General features: G+C 44.9%; 1 protein-coding gene across 1 annotated transcript; it reads right to left on the bottom strand.

Moving 5' to 3' along the window:
* Positions 1-4,181: 4,181 nt before the first annotated feature.
* On the bottom strand, positions 4,182-13,769 carry LOC140908638 (protein CLN8-like). Its single transcript, XM_073336194.1, has 3 exons — positions 13,341-13,769; positions 5,593-6,242; positions 4,182-4,505 (listed from the first exon to the last, which is right to left on the bottom strand). The coding sequence occupies exons 2-3, from the start codon at positions 6,130-6,132 to the stop codon at positions 4,182-4,184; spliced, it is 864 nt and encodes a 287-aa protein (XP_073192295.1). The 5' UTR covers positions 6,133-6,242; positions 13,341-13,769.
* Between the last annotated feature and the right edge of the window lie 7,850 nt (positions 13,770-21,619).

The following is a 21,619-nucleotide window of genomic DNA, read 5'->3' as shown; positions in this document are numbered from 1 at the left end:
TTGATGTCCTGGCCTGTTGTCAAAACTTCACTGGCATTTGATCCACCGAAGGGGATTGCCTTTTGCAACGGTTATTTTGCCTCTCAATCCCAGCCCCAAGTGCTTTTTCACGTCATTGCTTGTGTGTAGAACTTGAGTCTCAAATATTCAATAAGAGCAGTACACTATCTCATATTACATCCATCTCAAGGGCAAAAATCTTCTGTAACTGCTGAACATAAGAACGACCACAGTAGGTGAGACTAATGGTCCATCTAGCCCAGTATCCTGTCTTCCAGCAATGGCCAGTGCCAATGCTTCAGAGGGAATAAACAGAACAGGCAATCATTCAGTGATCCATCCCCTGAAGTCCACTCTCAGCATCTGGCAATCAGAGGTTTAGGAACATCCAGCCTCAGAGCATGGGATTGCATCCCTCATCATCTTGGCTAATAGTCACTGATGGACCGATTGTGAGGAAATTATCAAATTCTTTTTTGAACCAGTTAATAGTTTTGGCTTTCACAACATAGTGAAAACACATCTACAACCCCAAGATAGCATGAAAACCACAAGAATTCCAAAATCATGAATTATACACCCTCAAGTCATGACATTAAAAAACAAGAAATTAATTATACTGTTTCTTTTTATGTGCCTCTTTGTTCTTCAGCCTTTAGGATGCAGTAGGCCTAGTTCCACAAAAGCAGGAGCCTAAACACTTGAATGAATTAGACTAGCCTCATACTTTTCCTGTTACCTCTCCCAAACATTTCATATACCTAAGGCCATACCTACATTACAAACTTATATTAACTCAAGTTACATCACCATAGAATCTCCACGTTAGTATGTCACATGTGCGCATGCCGATTTGACTCCTTGTATTGGCACTGAGCATATAGAAATCCTTGTATCGATTAAAAGTGTGGTGCATCATGGATAGATATCCCACTGTGCAACTCGCCACGGTTGACTGTACTGTATTTTTGAAAGTTTTGGCAATGCACACTGGGGCCAAAATGCGTCGCACATTGATCAACTTCACATAGTGTGGTGTTCACCATTCCATAATTTTATACATATCCCATATGTAAAATTATACATAATTTTTGCACCTTTTTTCCTAAATCCCACAAACCCACGTGACCCTCCTCACCATCTGCCATCTCTGACAGAAGCATAGACCCTGCATAGCTCTGACACAGCAAATTGAGTGATACAGAGCATAAGACTGATATGATAATATGAAACCAAGTGTGTATATATATATATATATATGAGCACTAAGTCATTGCAACCATTCATTAAATAGAGAAACGATCACAAAACATGTACAGCAACTGTAAGAAAAAGCGAAACCTACTTCCACATTTCTATTTAGAGTTTTGGTCACAACGTAATCATCATTTGAGTACATTGTATTGATTTTTCAGAGCGCATGGTGTACTGCATATGCTGCAACTTTGTCACTTGCAGAAAAGAAAATGAAGATTGCATGATGGTAAGAACACAACATTGTATGAGAAACACACACTGTATGTTGGAACAGATAAGTAAGCAGAATATGATGGTCTGTCGTACAAAAACAAAAGCCATGGCTCAACATCTAGCCTATTGCATAGAGACCCAATGTAATAACCAGCCTAAGGATCAAGATTCTTGCAATAATTCTAGTAATAAACATTTTCACCGCTGCTGATAGTCATATCTTGAGTAATGATTATATGTTGAAGGAATATCATTTTATAAATGTTATGAGTAAACAGAAATTATGTTTAGTATTGGTAGTTCTGTAATTTCATTTTCTCATCTAGAACTTATCAAAGATCCAGTGTGACTCTTGTAAGAGGAGGGAACATATGCCTTGCCTTCCAGAGGGAACTAATGAAGAAAACCTAATTGATGAGAAGAAAGAGTACAGGTGCAACAAGTATGCATAGTTCAGATGTTAACCTAATATGTACATTATATAATTGTTTTTTTAAGAGAAATATTTTAGTTTTCTTGGAATAACGCAGCTGGAATATAAACAAGTAATAGAGAAGTTTAATTTTACTGTTCATTTCGGTATAGAAAAAAGGTGTTAATAACTATCAATACATATATTTTGATGCTTATTTTTTAAAATTTTTTGGAATGGAAAGTAAACAGTTCTTGTTTATATACCTGGTTACAATAATAAAGTTTGTAAATACCTCTCTTTGAGTCCATGTTTACAATGGTGATTTCAAAATGGTAGCAAATCGTAACAGGACATCAATATGCACCATGGCTTGCTACCTTTCACCTTTGTCCAGGGGTAGCTAATTGAGATGGGTGGTGATGCCCTGTCACAATCTGTAACCCATGGACCAGAGGATGTGAAAGGTACCCTGAATCAGATGATGTGAAAGGGGAGAGGTAGCAAACTGCAACAGGTGACCCACCCATCACGATTAGCTACACTGACCAGACAAAAGCTCAAAGGTAGCAAATTACGACAGAGGGAACCTACTTCTTCAGAATTCACTATCACTGCCCAAAAATTGGGGAAATGTAGCAAATTCTGATAGGGCAGCTTACGTGTCAGAGGCTGTTACTGGTAGCACAATGTGTCGGTAGCGGCTTTTCATGCCTCGCTGGCCAGCCATACATGCTAGACCCAGGGATCACTCAGTTCAGTTAACATTCCTTATGCAGCTGGAACACATGAACAAATACATTGTCAGAACTGAATAAAAATGACATGGGTGTTTACTGCCCTGTTCAACAGCCGCACTGCCAAGTTTCAACACCTTTTCAGAATGTGACACTACTGGAAGGATGGCTGGAAAGACCACATTATCTTACAAAAAGAAAAGGAGTACTTGTGGCACCTTAGAGACTAACCAATTTATTTGAGCATAAGCTTTCGTGAGCTACAGCTCACTTCATCGGATGCATACAGTACTCCTTTTCTTTTTGTGAATACAGACTAACACGGCTGTTACTCTGAAACCTGTCATTATCTTACAGGAAGGCATTTCATTCAGACTCCGGAGTCTCTCTCTCCTTGCTCTCAAGGCGCTCAGAATGGCTGAGACAGTCACTGATGAGGTCATAAATGCACACTAGAGGCATTCATATGCCTAGTTTACCATTTGAAGAACAACATTATGACACTTGCAGAGCTATGTTGGTGGATGTTTACCAAGCAGCAGACAAACGGAGAAAAAGCGTCATTGACAAGGGATGCACTTGTACCTGCTGTCAAGAGGGCAAAGTATCAGGCAATAGAATGGCTCTGGGACAATTGACCGCATCCAAAACTGTCTTCCCCTATCGGGCACTAATGGGTCTTGGAGGATGGAACGATCACACCAATTATGCATAAAATACCATGCGCTCCTTCAGCTAATCAAAAGCTCATGTACAAAGACCAGATGCTCACGACCCTGCAAATGTCTGGCTAGCCGTCTGCCTTAACAGAGATGCGTGAGTGTGTTGTGGATGATGATCCATGTGACAACGTGTCTAGCAGTGGAGCCCTAGATGGAGATCACACAGATAATGACTTTGATGAATAAATGTTTTCAGTCCTACATGTCAAGGCTAAACTCCCTAGGATTACCACAGGTCAATATCATTTTCATCTAAGCAATGCATCCCTCTGTTAAAGTATAATTTTAAAAAGTTGATATTTCAATATTTTCTCAAATAGATATATACACAATTGTTTTAGGTTTGTCACTATTATGTTCGTGGAGAAGGATGTTATTCAAAAGGCCTAACTTGACCCATTTCTGACAAAGTTGTATTATCAAAAATTCCACCAGCTGGAGGACCTGGAGATGGCAGCTGAGGGAGGGGAGAAGTGGGTAGGCAGTTAGTCCCTCTTGCCACTGAAATTATGATTCTGTAGATTTTTACATACCTTGCCTTTTTATCACTAATTTGTCACTTCCCCCAGAATGAGATTTTACTACTTTATGCTCAGGCTAAAATTATTGATATGAATCCTGACTGAGTCAAAGAGTGTGTGTGTGTGTGTACTTTAAATATAGACAAACAATTTTAAAACACTTTTGATAAATGAGTATAGTACACTGATAGCAATCTGTGAGAGGATCAATATATTCATAGACTTCTTATAAACAATTCTATTTTCATGGACTTGGAAGTAAACCTGCACCACATTCTTCCAGACAGATTTTCCAGTTACCCTAACAGCTATTGCAGCACTATAACCTCTTCTTCTGAAATGTTCCACTATTTAATTTACCAGAAGATCCATTTTCCACTGCTGTATTTTGAAAGTTCCTATCAACTAGACCAAAGAGCCGCTGAGTTGATCTGTACATCCAGTATGGATTAAGTATTAATGTAAGTGTACTTAACCCCATGAAAAAGACAACAAAATATGAAAGTCCCAGATTTTCCACCACATCATTCCAATGGGAAATACACACCCACCACATGTGATAAATAAGGACCATGCGGCAGTGAAACATATGGATATTTACCCATTGGTTTGCCTTCCAAAAAAGGGTATTAGCACAGCCAATCTGGAAGAGACAACAACAAAGAAAGAGAAATGAGATTGCAGCTTCAAGATAAGACAGTCAGTGTTTTCTATAAATAAGAGACATATTTAGCTTTCCTGTTGTGTTTAGTGTAAACTGCCATACAAACATTCTCTCAATCATTTTTCTCTTGAGTGCTAAGAGATTGCACATTTATATAGCACCTTTTGTCCAGCAGAATTCTAAACCACTTTGCCACCTGTGTGCATACAACATCACTTAGGTGCAGCCACCTGTTGAAGGGAGAAAGACAATCAAAACAAAGCACCTCTCACAAAAGTTCAGGGGGGCTACCAGGGTCTGGGAAGTTATGGCAAACACCTCCCAAGCAAACCTTGACTCTAACTGCTCTAGCACCTACATGCACAGACAGGACCTTCAAGTTTAAGTTGTCATGAAAAGCATCACAGGAGGGCTGAGGTGAACCTGTCGGGGCTTGTGGCTGTAGTTTGAGAGTCCAGATATTTTAGAATTTATGCTTAAACCACTAAGACAGACCGCTTGGAACTCACTGCGGTTTCAGAAGCAGGGCTGATTTCTTCTCTCCCTACAAGCATGGCAGATCTCTTCAAAGCTGCTCTCCCTCTCTGCATCCATAGAATATATATACACACACTCAGATGTGTGAGCAAGCATGCACACGCCTTTAGTCTCCAGCAGAAACTGAATGGTCTATATTAAGCTTGTTGGAGCTGATGAGCTAGTCTTATGTTACTATTTTCAGTCTTAAATATTTTAAAAATAGAGTTTAGTCACCTAATCTTTAGTCCTCTGCACTAGATCCCAACTAGTGAATCTGTAAAGTATTTTTTTAAAAATCTTTCCATTTTCTTTCTTTGTTACAAAGTGGGCAAAATTTTTTAATATCTAACTATTTTAGCATGATATAAATAAGGATTCCCATGGTCATTTCACTTCAAGTTTGGATGGAAAAGTTCTTCCTTGATCCCAGAACTAATCTCTTAATTTGGAGGCCAATATTCCTTTGCAGATATTTTTTGAGCAGGAGGCAATGTGAGCTTTATAATGGAAACTTCTATCACCAATAATAAATACACCAAGTTATTACTTTTAAAAGCACATTGGAGATGCAGGTTGAAGGAGCACTCATCTCAAGTAGCAGTCCCATCAGTGGTAGATAGTGTCCAGACTTTATGTTTGTTATCACACCAAGAAGCCCACCAAAGGCAAATAAATTATGAACCACTGAGAACACATCAAACATCCTGAAAACAATATTAGACACATGAATAACTACATTTTCATGCAAGAAGAAGCCAGCAGCTATTAAGCAGTGAAACCAGCTCCACTTTTGCTCCGAATGCACTTGGTCAATTTGAAAAACTGGATCTATGAACAAGGCCCACAAGCCAGCTCCACAACTCTGAACTGCAAACAGGCCACTTGTTATAGACATATTCCAGAAGGCCTTCTCCTTTCCTGACAAAGTGCGATAACTGGCACTGAACCATGACGACAGCAAGTGAGCTAGAAGAAAGAGTCCCAGGTAGATAAAAAAGCCAGCTGCTAGTAACTTCCAACGAACTTCCCACAGAAAGTAGTCCCAGTCAAATATGTCTCTGGATGCTGCACTGTTTGCAAGATTCATTTCTTCTTCTTTAATTCGAAATATCTAGAGGGAGTCTGAAGGTTCTCAGCCATGTGTTGGTCTATGTTGAAGCTACTGAGCCTGTGCTGTTGTACGGAGCAGAAACCCATCTGCAATTAAAAAAAAAGAGAGACACATGTACGGAAGGCCCAGTGTATGTATATATATGATCTCCCCATTTATGAAAGCTCCACTAATATTTCCCAACAGTTCAGAACTGACAGAAAGACCCTCAAAATAAAATAACCTACAAAAAGATGGCCCAGTGGGCTAAACACTGTTAGGTGGCTACCTTACTTTTTTCAATAACCTAAAGAAACCACAACTGAGGCGTACAATTCTCCAGCGAAATATTTAAGCATTTCTGAACCTTCATTTTTTCATCTGTAGAGCCCTCTGGAAATGTCTACATCAGTGGTTCCCAAACTTGTTCTGTCGCTTGTGCAGGGAAAGCCCCTGGCGGGCCGGGCCGGTTTGTTTACCCTCGGCGTCCGCAGGTTCGGCCTATCGCGGCTCCCAGTGGCCGCGGTTCGCTGCTCCAGGCCAATGGGAGCTGCTGGAAGCAGTGGCCAGTAGATCCCTCAGCCTGCGCCGCTTCCAGCAGCTCCCATTGGCCGGGAGCAGCGAACCGCGGCCACTGGGAGCCGCGATTGGCCGAACCTGAGGATGCAGCGGGTAAACAAACCGGCCCGGCCCACCGGGGCTTTCCCTGCACAAGCGGCGGAACAAGTTTGGGAACCACTGGTCTACATTGTATTTGAAAACCTGCAGCAGTGAGTCTCTGAGCCCTGATCTACAGACTTAGGCTTGTTCTATGGCACTAAAAACACCCATGTAGATGTTTGGGCTTGAGCTTGAGTTCTGGAAACCACGGAAGGGGTAAGTTTGAGCGCCCAAGCTGCAATGTTTACAGTGCTGTTTTGTGCCGTAGCATGAACTTTGGACTCTGAAACTTGCTGCCACTGGTTTTAAAATGCAGCATAGAAATACCCAGGAGGAAGGATGTTCACTGTGGGCTTCAGCCCGGGAAGTGCCAGAGGCTCCAACAGTGGGAACCAGGGACATTGAAGCCCAGGAGGAGACCCAGAAAATGGCGGAGGTCTGCGGAAACCCAGAGTTGCTGGGAGCTATCCGCGCTGAATAGCCTGGAAACTCCAGAGATGCTTCATGCTCAACTACAAGGGACAAGGTAGGAAGTAGCCCAGGGGGAGGAGGCAACCACACACCCTGGAACACTCAGAGTATTTCAGTCTGGATCCCTGCTGACTCAGTGGCAGAGACCCTTGCCACTGATAGAGTCCTGGGCTGGGAACTGTGGAGTAAGGTGGGCCTGGGTCCCCCCATCCCGGCTGTTACCCACCCCTAGGTTGTAGCCCACTTCCCCGACTGGCTTCTGGGCCACTCAGCTCCGAGAGAGGGGGCAGCCATCTTGATTCTGACAACCAGGCCATACCACTCTGAGAGCGGGCCGCCTCACTGACTCCGGCCACTAGACCTTACAGCCCTGAGAGCTGGGGCTGCTTTACTTACTCTGACCATTAGGCCTTACAGTCCTGACGGCAAGGGCAGTCCAGCTGACTTAGTCACTGGAGGCTGACCAATCACTGTTGGCCCAAAAGACCATGCCCCTTAACCCCCTGAGGGAACAGGGTCAGAGCCCCCAACTACTAGTGTTTGTCCTAACCAGGAGGCTCAGGGGCTACAGACTGATTGTTTGCTCTGCCCGGCTCAGGGGTCTGGAGTTCCTGACTGATTGCTTGACTCAGCAGGGAATCTCCACAACTGTGTAATGGGGTGTATCGACTCTACACTGGGCAAACAGAAGCAATCCCCTTGTTACACTGAGCCCCCATGAAATACCATAAGAGTCTTTAGGAATCAAACACACACCCAGTTTATAGGGTACAGATTAAAGCTGCAACAAACCAGATGCTCTGGGCCTCATTCTCATTCACACCAAGTCCACTTTACAATGCTTTGAAGTATAAAAGAGTCTTAACTGTTGGAGCAGAATAACCGTAAATGAGAACTGAGCCCTTGTAGACATGGGGTTTTTTTGTTTTTTTTTTAAACACAAAATAATAATCAGTAATAGTGTAAATATTCTTCTTTATTATATGTTTACATTAACCGACCTTTGATGCATGCAAATATGTACTTTGTTATCAGAAAAAACTCTTATCTACCTTTCATAACTGTTATTCTTCGAGATGTGTTGCTCATGTCCATTCCATGCTAGGTGTGTGCACACTCACGTGCATGGCTGCCAGAATCAGCTGTGTACAGGATGGTCTATAGGGAGGCCCTGGCTACTGCCTTGCCCTCGTCCATGATGGCCAAGAATTCCTGTCTCAACTCCTGAGACAGGGAGTTTGTAAATTTGGCCACTGAGTTCCAGACACTGAAGTCATATCTCCCCAGCAATGCTTGCTGGTTGGAGAGACGCAGTTGCAGGCTGGCCGTCGAATAAACCTTTCTCCTGAGTAAATCCAGCTTTTTAGCATCTTTATTTTTAGGGATTGCTCTCATTTGCCTCAGCCTGTCTTGTTCATTGGCAGCTGAGACCACCAGTGACCCTGGGGGAGGGTGGGAATACCTGTACTGATTGTCCTTGGCAGGGACATAGTAGTACTTCTCTGCCCGTTTAGGTGTTGGGGCAGAGAGGACGGGGTATGCCACAGTGTCTTGAATTGCTTGAGTACCCCATCATGCACTGGGAGTGCCACCTTAGAGGGAGCTGCAGCAGCCAATATATCAAAAAGGCTGTCCGTAGGCTCCTTAAGCTGCTCTGCCTCCAACCCCAAGTTCGAGGTGACAAATTTGAGGAGCTCCTGGTGGGCTCGAAAATCATCTGGTGGCAGCAGGTTGTCTCATCTGGAGAGGACAAGGAAGAGGCCATCATCACGGGAGGGACTGACTCCTCCTCCGCAACCAGGGCAGACGGCCCCAGGGCCATTGTGGGTTTTGGTACCAGGGTCTGGTTTCAATTCAATCTCCGGTGGCCAGGTTGGTGCTAGGCTCTGCCTCTCTGAGACTACTGAGGACATTGGCGAGGAATACGATCCTGACATTGGTGGGAGCCCGTAGGGGTCCAATAAGGCCATTGCACTGGCCATTGTCCCAGTGGCCAACCCATCGATGGACCCACAGCGAAGTCTGGTCCAGACGGCCAGTGTCATGAAGGGGAAGGGATAGCTTCCTCCTCTGACTCAGACTCCTCCCTCAGTGACCCAGGAGGAGCTGTTGCTACTGTCTCCAGTTGGCTGTGATGCAGAGACAAAGGTGGTGCTGCACTGGAAACTGGTGGCGGGCGCTGGAGACCGGTGCCAGAGACATACGGTGCGGTGATGGAGAGCGGTGCCAGGGGGCCAATGACCGGGAAGCTGGAGAATGGTGTCATGACGCTGGAGATCAATGCCGTGGATCTGGCGACTGGTGACAGGACAGGCACCTGCATCAGGTTGAGGCCCACTGGGGCAGCCCCATCGAGGGCTTCCCTCTTGAAGTGACCACCTTCGCCAACTCCACAGACGGGCGAGAGTCTCTAGGCATGGACAGAGCTGAGAATGACATGAGGTCCTTTGCTGCCTGAAAAGCCTCCAACATTGAGGGAGCTTGGAGGTGTAGGGGTTCCGAGCTGTTCCTAGGTGTCAGTGGTGGGTCCTTAACAGGCTGGATGCCTTAGAAGGCATAGCTACCGCCAACTACAGCTCTAGGGAAGACGAGCAACCTGGCCCGGGTCTCACTTTGTCAGGAGCTCCGCACCTGTCCCTCCGCAGCACTGGGGAGCGTCTCCTGTCGCCGTGCTGTTTTTTTGTGCCTCTTCTTTGGCATAGGGGAAGGGGAACGGTGCCAGGAAGAGCCCGATGCTGGCGGAGCACTCCGCACCAAGGCTGACATGCTTGGTGCCAAGTTGGAGTGGCAAAGCTCTGAAGCTGAACGAAGGGCAGCTTCTATTAACAGGGCCTTCAGACAAATATCCCTGTCCTTAAGCATGAGAAGCCTGAAGCCCTTGCAGACCCTGCACTTTCTTTGATGTGAGCTTCCCGAGGGACTTTAAGCAGCTCACCACTCTAACTGAACTACTGCTTACACTAAAAATTATGTCTAGAGAAAAGTCCAAGGAAGTCCACAGACAAAACCCCAAGGGAGCTTCCAGTTGTAAGAGACAGTCCAGCAACCATCACGGGTAGTAAGGAACTGAAAGGGCACGGAGCTGGTGGCACCCCATATACCGGCGCATGAGCGCGGGGCACCAGGGGCGCTGGAGCTGTCCGTATGGATACCACAGGAGCTGTCCGTATGGAAAAAGTTCCAGCAGTCATGCACACACCTAGCATTTAATCGACATGAGCAAACACTTGAACTTTTTAATCTTTTTGTGCATTAAGTCATGTTATGAAAAATTTAGGTCCGTCAAGCGATTAAAAGAATTAATTGTGATTAACTGCATGATTAATCGTGCTGTTAAACAACAATAGAATACTATTTATATAAATATTTTTGGATGTTTTCCACAATCGCTCAGACAAACAAGTTTGTTTACATTTGCAAGAGATAATGCTGCCCGCTTCTTGTTTACAATGTTACCTGAAAGCAAGAACAGGCATTCACATGGCACTGTTGTAGCTGGTGCTGAAAGATATTTACATGTCAGCTGCTCTAAAGATTCATATGTCCCTTCATGCTTCAACCGCCATTCCAGAGGACATGGGTCCATGCTGCTGATGGGTTCTGCTTGATAAAGATCCAAAGCAGTGCAGACTGATGCATGTTCATTTTCATCACCAGAGTCAGATGCCACCAGCAGAAGGTTGATTTTCTTTTTTGGTGGTTTGGGTTCTGTAGTTTCTGCACTGAAGTGTTGCTCTTTTAAGACTTCTGAAAGCATGCTTCACACTCCGTCCTGATCAGATTTTGGAAGGCACTTCAGATTCTTAAATCTTGGGTCAAGTGCTGTAATTATCTTTAGGAAATCTCACATTGTTACCTTCTTTGTGTTTTGTAAAATCTGCAGTGAAAGTGTTCTTAAAACGAACAACATGCTGGGTCATCATTCAAGACTGCTATAACATGAAATATATGGCAGAATGCGGGTAAAACACAGAGCAGGAGACATACAATTCTCCCTCAAGGAGTTCAGTCACAAATTTTATTAACACATTATTTTTTTAACTAGCGTCCTCAGCGTGGAAGCATGTCCTCTGGAATGGTGGCCAAAGCATTGAGGGGCATACAAATGTTTAGCACATCTGGCATGTAAATACCTTGCAGTGCTGGCTACAAAAGTGCCATGCGAACATCTGTTCTCACTTTCAGGTGACACTGTAAATAAGAAGCGGGTAACATTATCTCTCGTAAATGTAAACAAACTTGTTTCTCTTAGCGATGGGCTGACAAGAAGTAGGACTGAGTGGACTTGTAGGCTCTAAAGTTTTATATTTTGTTTTTGAGTGCAGGTATGCAACAACAAAAATCTACATTTATAAGTTGCGCTTTCACAGTAAAGAGATTGCACTACAATACTTGTGTGAGGTGAGTTGAAAAATACTATTTCTTCTGTTTATCATTTTTACAGTGTAAGTATTTGTAATAAAAATAATATAAAGTGAGTACTGTACACTTTGTATTGTGTTGTAATTGAAATCAATATATTTGAAAATATAGAAAAACATCCAAAATATTTAATAGATTTCAATTGGTATTCTATTGTTTAACAGTGCGATTAAAACTGCAATTAATCATTATTACTTTTTTTACTCATGATTAATTTTTTTAGTTAATCACACTAGTTAACTGCAACTAATTGACAGCCCTAGAAACATTATTTAAAGTTTTCAAAGTTTACAAAAAGACAGCCCTGTTTCTTACAGTTCTCTTCTGTGAGGTGTTTTCACAAAGTACGCAGCATCACAGGTGTGCACATTTGCAGGCCTTGCATGCACAAAAATAACAGAAGTAAGGAAACAGGACAAATGGACCAAGCATTAATTCACAAATGTCCCTGGAAATCATATGTAGCTAGTAGATGAAGAAATAGTCAGAAAAAGAGTAAAGTGTGATAAGCTTGCAGCTGCAGCTTTGATTACTAGCACAGTTTGTAGTGCATGGATACCTCATGATGAAGGATACGATTTGGGCATGGATTCCATGACTTTAACAGATCTCTGTAAATTTGGGAGTGCTCTGGCTGTGCAACTCTCCCCCAGTGTGGGGCTCCCCAGAAGCTCCCCCATGCTCCCGGAACAGTGGGGCTCCAGCTGTCAGCCCAACCCCCTCATCTCCAACCCCTTTACCCCCAGCGTGGTGGGGCTCAGGCTTTGGCTGTCAGCTCCACGCAGCGTGGCTCAGACTTTGGCTGTCAGCCCCACCATGACTTGATTTTGTACATTTTTACAATGACTGTTCTGTGAATTTGGGTTAATTTAACACAGTTTGACTGGGAGATAGAAGAGGAAGCCATCTGGATGCTTAGCAGCATAAGTAAAAAGCTTCTACAGCGATGCCTTCTTTTCCTGCTCCCCAATATAATAAATAACAGAAGCATCCTTATAGCTAGAGAGCAATGGAATATTGTTTGTTTATATTCTCAGAGGGCCTGACTCTGCGCTCCTTTGTACCAGAGTAACTCCACTGGCCCTTCCTTCCCACTGCCTTGCACCTTGAACCGGTGGGGCGGGAGAGTTAAGAATTCTAATCTGGTAGCATTTTACACTCACCCTGCTCAGATGTAGACAACTATGCACCGTACAAGGAAGTGGGGAATCAGGCCATTAACGTCAGCATAGTTTACACTGGTGTGAAGAGAGAGTCCCAGAAACCTTCCTTTCCCGACAGAGAAAGCAAAACACCCTCCAACCCACTCCCTCCCCTCAGCACAAGCACAGTTACATCCAAGCTGTGTGAAATTCCCCTGACTTCACGCAGTAGCCTTTCTCCAGGAAGTAGGATGTTTTCTCAGCATTTAACCAAAAACAGAAGTTACTTAACGCGGTCGAATCCCCATTTCCTCCTCCCCACATGAAGGAACAGTACAACACACAGGAAAATATTTGCAAAAGAATCAGAACAGGAGGGGAAAACAACAACAACGAAATGCAGGTTCTCCGAGATGCAGGTTCTCCGAGGCGCGCCCTCAACATTCAGCAAAGTGAGTGCTGTAATTAATAAATCCCTTCTCCACGCGGCAGCCTTTGCAGGCTACTTACTGGCTGGTCTGCTTCACTTGCTCTGCACTTTCTCCCCGCAGCCTCTGTGCTTTCCTCTCACGTGCTCAACAGCAGCGACCGGCCGACTGCAAAACAGAGAAGTCCGGGCTGCTTCTTCCACCTTTGCAGAAGCAGCTGCAACAGCCTTGAGCCCCAGCTCCCCACAGCAGCAAGGAGAGACACCTGCACACACGGGATATTGTTGCTTCCTCCTGCGCTACCCTTTGTTTCTGCCTGAAGCAAACCGTCACGCTCTCCCTGGAGCGGGGAGTGGAGCGCAGCAAATGACCCGCTTTGGCAAGCCCGACTCTGCGGTGGTTGTTCCCAGTTCTTGGATTTGAATTCCGCAGCGCAGGAGCGGGGGTCAGACCACACTCTGCCTCGCCGCTGTATCCAAGTTTCTCGTTGCACTGAACAAAAGGGCGATCGCCCCCCAGTACAGAGTCCTGAAGTTTGTGGCACCCTGGAGTGCGTTGCTGTTGGCGAGGATGCAAAACGTGTCTGGTGAAAAGCCAGCCTGAGCCCAGCTCGAACCACTGAGCTGTGGAGACACGTGGGAGCTGGAACCCAGGGACAGACCCCTCCAATACCCCGCTGTGGGCAGGAAGTGTGTGTGTGTGTATCCTGCACTGAAATAGTGTGTCACACGCGTGTGTTGGCGGTACCGTGCCTCGACTGCGGTATATGAAGGGACCCACGTCTTGGTTTTGTGCAGCTTGGTGTGGGACGTTTCTCATTGGCCATAGTCACGGATTTCCCTCTCTGGGTGGCGCCCTTCCCCAGGGCAGGAGCCTCTCCAATGTGCCCTGCAGAAGCAGGACTGGGGCGGGGATGAGCGGGGGTTGGGGAAGGCAGGGTGACTGGGGAAACCGGTGGGGAGTACTGGAGAGAGTCTGGGGGAGCACGCGGAGTAAGGTGCCTGGGGGTTGGGTGGAGGGGGACTGCGGACGAGAACAGGTTAACGGGGGGTGGGAGGAGGAGAGGCGGGTAACTGAGCCTGGACCAGGTGGGGAAGGGTGATTGGAAGCATTGAGAGCCTCAAGCATGACTGGGGGGAGGGGAGATATTGGAGCAGCCTCCCCCACCTACATTACTTCCACTTAGCTTCCCTCACTCTAGCTCTGTGCCCCATTAGTCTGCTCCTTTCCCTGTCTGCCCCTTCCGCCCAGCCCCCAGCTTTGCTGCTCGCCGAGTCTCCTCTCACTGCTGCCCGGAGCGCGGCCACCTGCCGCTTCCTGCTGACACTGGCTGGGAACCAGCGTGGGGAGGTGGGAAGTTGTCCCGGTTAGTCTTGTTTCAGTTTCATTTTGCTTATCTTACGCCCTAGCAAAATGCTGCCGTGTTCGCGTTCCTGCTTTTAAAAAAAATCGTAATATTAGGTTTTATGTATCTATTTTTCTCTGACGGAACCTAAAGTTGGGGCTTAACCAATCTGACATTTGTCCCTTTAATTATCACAACATTAATTTTAGAAGCCAACACCGAGATGGCCCTGATAGGAATTTCCAAGTGCAACTTTCTGGTGACAGCTTCAGAATGAAATTCACCTTGTGAAGGGGTTCAAGTAAGGTTCTGTCTATCAGTGATTAGTATTCAGGCTTTAGCAGGTAATGTGAATTTCAGCCCCCCCCCCCCCCCAGAACTTCTCCCCACCCCCTCAACAAGCTTAAACTAGCTTTTCTAGATAGCATTTAGAATACCTTCCATCTAGTAACCAGACAGAGTACATGTAGATTCTTCTGTATGTAACCCTTCTACCCATCAAAGTTGACAGCAACAAGGGCTGGGTTCAGTATCAAATTTGGGACAGGGAGTGCCTGGACAGACACTGGAAATGGTATTATTTATGAAACCCTTCTACCAGGTTGAGTCAGCAGCAACAAGGGCTAGCTAGCTTCAATATCTAGGGGTTCCTTCTGTCAATACAACACAGATCAGGCTTGAGCCACCACTCGTTAATGTGGGAAAATTACATACCACCCGTGGGTGCCTCTAGAGACAATATTTCCCCTCTCGCAAGCACTGAGTCTGGATATACAAAAGAAAACTTTCACTAAAAAGGGGAAAGGAACGGATCCGGGAATTAATTTGGGAACACACCACAGGCATGATTCAAAATCATATGACCATGATGAAAACACCCACCCTAGAGTACATTGGGCAATGTCCTTGGCCTCAGGTTCTCAGCTTGCAGTGAGAAAGTCTAACGAACAAATGTTCATTTCACACCCCACTCTCCACTCCCTCCACTGCACCCCTCACAGTTCTTCCCCTTGGTCAGTGAAGACACATAGTTCAAAGGTGCACTCACATGAGTTCATCTCCCACTCCAGGTATGCCACTCCACCATCGTTCACTCTGCCCCTGCGCTATCAGCCACTGCATCATCCACTCACTTCACCACTGCGCTGTTGGCCACTGGGTCACTGTTCACTCCACCTCTGTACAGCAACATCTGTGATGATATGATGGGGTGACTACCCCACACAGGACTGGAAGGGGTTAAGATGACCTGATGGGCTAATTAACTCTACAAGCTGCCCCCAGAGGAGAAGCCAGGGAGCAGGGAACTGACTGGAAGCAGGCTCAGCTGGAGGGACCTATATAAGTCAGGAAGCTGGCACAAATGAGGCTTCAGAGGTATAGTCTGTAGTCACTCCTTGGGAGGCATGTCTGGGACTATAAAGGGTCCACAGTTACTCCCTGAAAGGAGAGTGTGGTTTGGCAAACCCAGAGAGGGGAAGAGCCAGAGACGTAGGTAAGGCTCCAGGGAAAAGCAGCGAGGTGTGGGAGAGGTCAAACCTTGGCTGCTGATGAGAGGGCCTCTGAGCTGGGACCCAGAGTAGAGGGCCAGCCCAGGTCCTCTACTAGCCATTGATGAAGTTGCACCAGCGGAGCAGGAAGACTCCTTGAGCCCATTTGTTAAGGGATGGAAGTCTAAGTCATGGAAAGGAGGCTGCGGTTCCTGGAGTGAGAGGGATCTGCAGGGTGAGAGGACGACAGAAGAGACCCCACGAGGGGAGGGCACAATGCCTGGCTGGAGCTAATACCCAGGATGGCCATCAGGAGGCACCATCAGCAGCGAGAGAACCCCAGGACAGAAGTTTTGAGGTCCCACCACTTAGCTCAGTGATTTCAGCTTGTTAGTGGGGGAGCCTCACCGCTAGTGCTGGCTGTGGCAGTCTTTCACTGGAGACACTATCCCACAGCAGGCTTAAGCCTAGGCCTGATTATCAGTGATTTCAACTCCAGTGGTCTGTAATTGAGAGTCTTTTGTTTTCTTAAGTTTAATCAGCTCAGTCTTTAAACAGTGGAGGGGGCAAAGTCAAAGGGTGTCTAGGACTGTTAGGCAGAACCCACACCACGATTTACACTTTATTATGAATTATTATTTGTATTATGGAAATGCCTAAGGACCAATGGAGAATGGTCTCCCGGGCGCTAGATGTTGTACAAACAGAGTCACAGACAGGTCTGTAGGCCTAACTTGACATGAGTAAGTTGACATAAGTAAGGGGAGGGATAGCTCAGTGGTTTGAGCATTGGCCTGCTAAACCCAGGGTTGTGAGCTCAATCCTTGAGGGGGCCATGTAGGGATGGGGCAAAAATTGGGGATTGGCCCTCCTGTGAGCAGGGGGTTGGACTAGATGACCTCTTGAGGTCTCTTCTAACCCTGATATTCTATGAACTGTGTCTGAGTTCTATGAACTAAGACCTTATTTCTCAGTGGGCCAGACTGAGAAGGTGAATGGAGGACTAAGCTGTAAATAAGGGCTTAACAAGCACTGGACTGGAGTCAGTCTAGCTAAGATAAACAGGGACACCTTAAACTAGGGACAAATAGACCAAATAAACTTGGAATGTGGAGAGCAGCTTATACTTGAACAGCACACATAGAGCATGATGTAGAGGGAATGGTTCCTGAAAAGCAGCCATGCCAGTAATGAAATGAATAATCTTCCATAATTGGGAAATGTCTTATAATAATCAAATGCCTTCTTTAAGTCACTGTCATAAACATACAGCTAAGGGTAGCATAAAATCCCTCCTTTACCTGTAAAGGGTTAATCAGTTCCATTAACCTAGTTGACACCTAACCAGAAGGACCAATGGGGAAAGAAGATACTTTCAGATCTGTTGGGGAGGAAGGTTTTTGTTTGTGCTCTTTGTTGCTCTCTCTAAGACCAAGAGAGACCAAGCAAGTAATCCAGCTCCTACTGAATGATACATCTAAAAATACAGAAATAGTAAGTAATAGCAAGGAAATGCGTTAGAGTATCTTTTATTTTAGCTTGTGAATTTTCCCTATGCTAAGAGGAAGGTTTATTCCTGTGTTCTATAACTTTAAAGTTTTGCCTCGAGGGGAATCCTCTGTGTTTGAAATCTTATTACCCTGTAAAATTACCTTCCATCCTGATTTTACAGAGGTCCTTCTTTTACTTTTTTTTCTTTATAATAAAGTTCATAGAATATCAGGGTTGGAAGGGACCTCAGGAGGTCATCTAGTTCAACCCCCTGCTCAAAGCAGGAAAAATCCCCAACTAAATCATCCCAGCCAGGGCTTTGTCAAGCCTGACCTTAAAAATTCCTAAGGAAGGAGATTCCACCACCTCCTTAGGTAACGCATTCTAGTGTTTCACCACCCTCCTAGTGAAAAAGTTTTTCCTAATATCCAACCTAAACCTCCCCCACTGCAACTTGAGACCATTACTCCTTGTTCTGTCATCAGCTACCACTGAGAACAGTCTAGATCCATCCTCTTTGGAACCCCCTTTCAGGTAGTTGAAAGCAGCTATCAAATCCCCCCTCATTCTTCTCTTCCGCAGACTAAACAATCCCAGTTCTCTCAGCCTCTCCTCATAAGTCATGTGTTCCAGTCCCCTAATCATTTTTGTTGCCCTCCGCTGGACTCTTTCCAATTTTTCCACATCCTTCTTGTAGTGTGGGGCCCAAAACTGGACACAGTACTCCAGATGAGGCCTCACCAATGTCAAATGAGGGGAACGATCACGTCCCTTGCTCTGCTGGCAATGCCCCTACGTACACATCCCAAAATGCCACTGGCCTTCTTGGCAACAATGGCACACTGTTGACTCATATCCAGCTTCTCGTCCACTGTCACCCCTAGGTCCTTTTCTGCAGAACTGTCCTTGTTGAACCTCATCAGATTTCTTTTGGCCCAATCTCTAATTTGTCTAGGGCCCTCTGTATCCTATCCCTACACTCCAGGATATCTACCTCTCCTCCCAGTTTAGTGTCACCTGGAAACTTGCTGAGGGTGCAATCCACACCGTCTTCCAGATCATTAATGAAGATATTGAACAAAACCGGCCCCAGGACCGACCCTTGGGGCACTCCACTTGATACCGGCTGCCAGCTAGACATGGAGCCATTGATCACTACCCGTTGAGCCCGACAATCTAGCCAACTTTCTCTCCACCTTATAGTCCATTCATCCAGCCCATATTTCTTTAACTTACTGGCAAGAATACTGTGGGAGACCGTGTCAAAAGCTTTGCTAAAGTCAAGGAACAACACGTCCACCGCTTTCCCCTCATCCACAGAGCCAGTTATCTCGTCATAGAAGGCAATTAGATTAGTCAGGCATGACTTGCCCTTGGTGAATCCATGCTGACTGTTCCTGATCACTTTCCTCTCCTCTAAGTGATTCAGAATTGATTCCTTGAGGACCTGCTCCATGATTTTTCCAGAGACTGAGGTGAGGCTGACTGGCCTGTAGTTCCCAGAATCCTCCTTCTTCCCTTTTTTAAAGACGGGCACTACATTAGCCTTTTTCCAGTCATCCAGGACTTCCCCGGATCACCATGAGTTTTCAAAGACAATGGCCAATGGCTCTGCAATCACATCCGCCAACTCCTTTAGCATTCTCGGATGCAGCACATCCGGCCCCATGGACTTGTGCTCGTTCAGTTTTTCTAAATAGTTCTGTTTTTAAGAATCTGATTGGGGTTTTAGTGTCCTAAAAACCCAAGGGTCTGGTCAGTGCTTACCTTGTTTACTCTCAAGCCTCCCCAGGAAAGGGGGTGAATGGGCTTGGGGGGATATTTTGGGAAAACAGGAACTCCAAGTGGACCATTTGCTTAATCTCACTTGGTGGTGGCAGCAATATCATCCAAGGACAAGGAAGAATTTGTGCCTTGGAAGTTTTTAACCTAAGCTGGTAGAAATAAACTTAGGGAGTCTTGCATGCAGGTCCCCACATCTGTATCCTAGAGTTCAGAGTGGGGAGGGAACCCTGACAGGCACATGACACACTTTGGAATCAGAGATTTTGTTTTAAAAAATAGTAATATACAAATATATAGACTACTCAGGTATGCATCTCAATACATTGGTGGAAGTTATTAACTGTTATCTATAAACTATTACTGGGCCATATTAGTAATCATCTAAATGTCAGCTAGGTAAGAGTCCATCCTATCAGCTCTTCAACCCACCAAATTTGAGAACAATACACCAAGTGCATCTGAAATTGCAAGAAGAGTGCACTGACCTTTTCATGATTTCTAGTTTTATTGTTCTGTCACCAGTCCTATGAAAGGCCAAATAGTGTCAGAAATATTGGTTTGTTTCCTAATGGATTCTTGTAATTATGACATTTAGGGCTAGAGCTATAAAAGGACTTAGGAGTCTAACTGCCACTGAGATCCTCAAAACCCTCATTCAGCTGCCACATAACCTTTTAGATGCCTATATGGCCACCATTAAAGTCCCATAAGTGCTTACGTTTCTGCATATGCACAGCCACCTCAGTCTACATGCCAGGTTGCCTAAGCTCATTTCTAAACCCAGGCTGGCTCCTCAGACTAGGCACTCCCCCTGCTATCTTGCCTGTCCGGCCTGATCCAGAAGACCTGGTCCGAGCAAGTCTCACCCCACACAAAACAGCTAGCAGAGGTGGTAATAGTAGTGATGGTGCCTCTAATAACATTTAGCCCAATGGTCAGAGCACTCACCCAGGATATGAGAGAGCTGGGCTTAGTACCCCCTCTGCCTGATATGGAGAAAGATTTTAAACATGGTCTCCCTTCTCTTAGGAGAAACCCTAATCACTGAGATATGGGGTATTCTGGAACCAGTGTCTCTTCAGTTGGAGGCTAGGGACAGTTGTCAAAAGGATAGGAGGTAAGGCGAAGACATTTGCAGGCTTACTTTGTACTTTTATATTTTATACTTCATCAAACACAACAGTATGCTGTGTGTTCCTCTGAGAAGGGCCACATTTTCTTGAGCATCTGGTAGGTGTATGTGCGGTGGGGAATCAGACAGCATAAAGTACCCTGAGCCACGCAGCTTCTCTTTTCTTCAAGTCTCCTCTTAAATCACACACTCTTCAACTTCAACTGGGTCTTTATTTCTCCCCAATCACTCTGCAATAAAACTTATTGAGTGTAATGCCATTATGTTCAATGATTTCTCAGGTCTTTCATCTACTATCTTGTGTTATTTAATGCTACAAAGTATCTAGGATTACAGCTCAGTAAAAGTAAAATGTAGAGTGTTTATGAATAGATTAATTCTTTGGGGTCCTGTTGCTGTGATGATAAATACAAAAAATATAATTATTGCTCTGCAAGTACTGCTAGAAAATATCACCTAAATATATAATACTACCAATGCTTTTGATTGGTTTTTTTTTTTCAGTTTGACACCCCATAAATGACTAGAAATTTGGCAAGACAATGGAAGAAATAATGCCTCATAAAGATATGGATTGTTTCTGTATGACCAACGCTTACTGATGCCAACTCATCGTAGCTAACACAGAATGGATAAAAAACTGTTTGTCTAAAAAGGATTTCAGTCATTTGTCAGTTTCCCTAAAATCAGTGTAAGCTCTCTTAACCCCATGCCCTGTTTTTTTTTCATAATAACCTTTTAAATGTTTAGGATCGTTTAATTTTTTTAAAATGTACGCTATTAAAAACAGAATGTTTAGCAAAAGGATATGGAGAAGCTGTCACTTTTAGGTTTTTTTTTTTAAAAAAAAGCTCGGGAGCAGAGGATGTAGAGGGGGTGGACATGTTTCATCAGGGAACGGTAGTAGTTAACGGCTCCCAGTGTCTGATGCTACAGCTATTATTTCTGTCCTTCATGCAGTTACAAAGCTATGGCTTTTTCTTTTGAAATGTGGTTATTTTTAAAACCCTTCTCAAAATTTGTATATTTCTTCCCAATTTACAAACAATGAGCCGATTTAGAATCCTACATCTTAGCTCTGTAAATAGCCTTTAGAAAGTTTTTATTTGGTTGTGGGT

This window comes from Lepidochelys kempii, chromosome 3 (genome assembly GCF_965140265.1).
Source record: "Lepidochelys kempii isolate rLepKem1 chromosome 3, rLepKem1.hap2, whole genome shotgun sequence".
In the NCBI taxonomy this organism is placed as follows: Eukaryota; Metazoa; Chordata; order Testudines; family Cheloniidae; genus Lepidochelys; species Lepidochelys kempii.
Note: the sequence above shows the minus strand (reverse complement) of the source record. Positions and strands in the feature narration are given on the sequence as shown.

What these genes read in the sequence shown, in the direction of transcription:
- LOC140908638 (XM_073336194.1), bottom strand. Translation starts at nt 6,132, where the DNA reads ATGAATCTTGCAAACAGTGCAGCATCCAGAGACATATTTGACTGGGAC. An exon ending in TCTCCAATGTGCTTTTAAAA is followed by an intron (nt 4,506 to 5,592) that starts GTAATAACTTGG and finishes TGTCTCTTCCAG; the next exon opens with ATTGGCTGTGCTAATACCCT.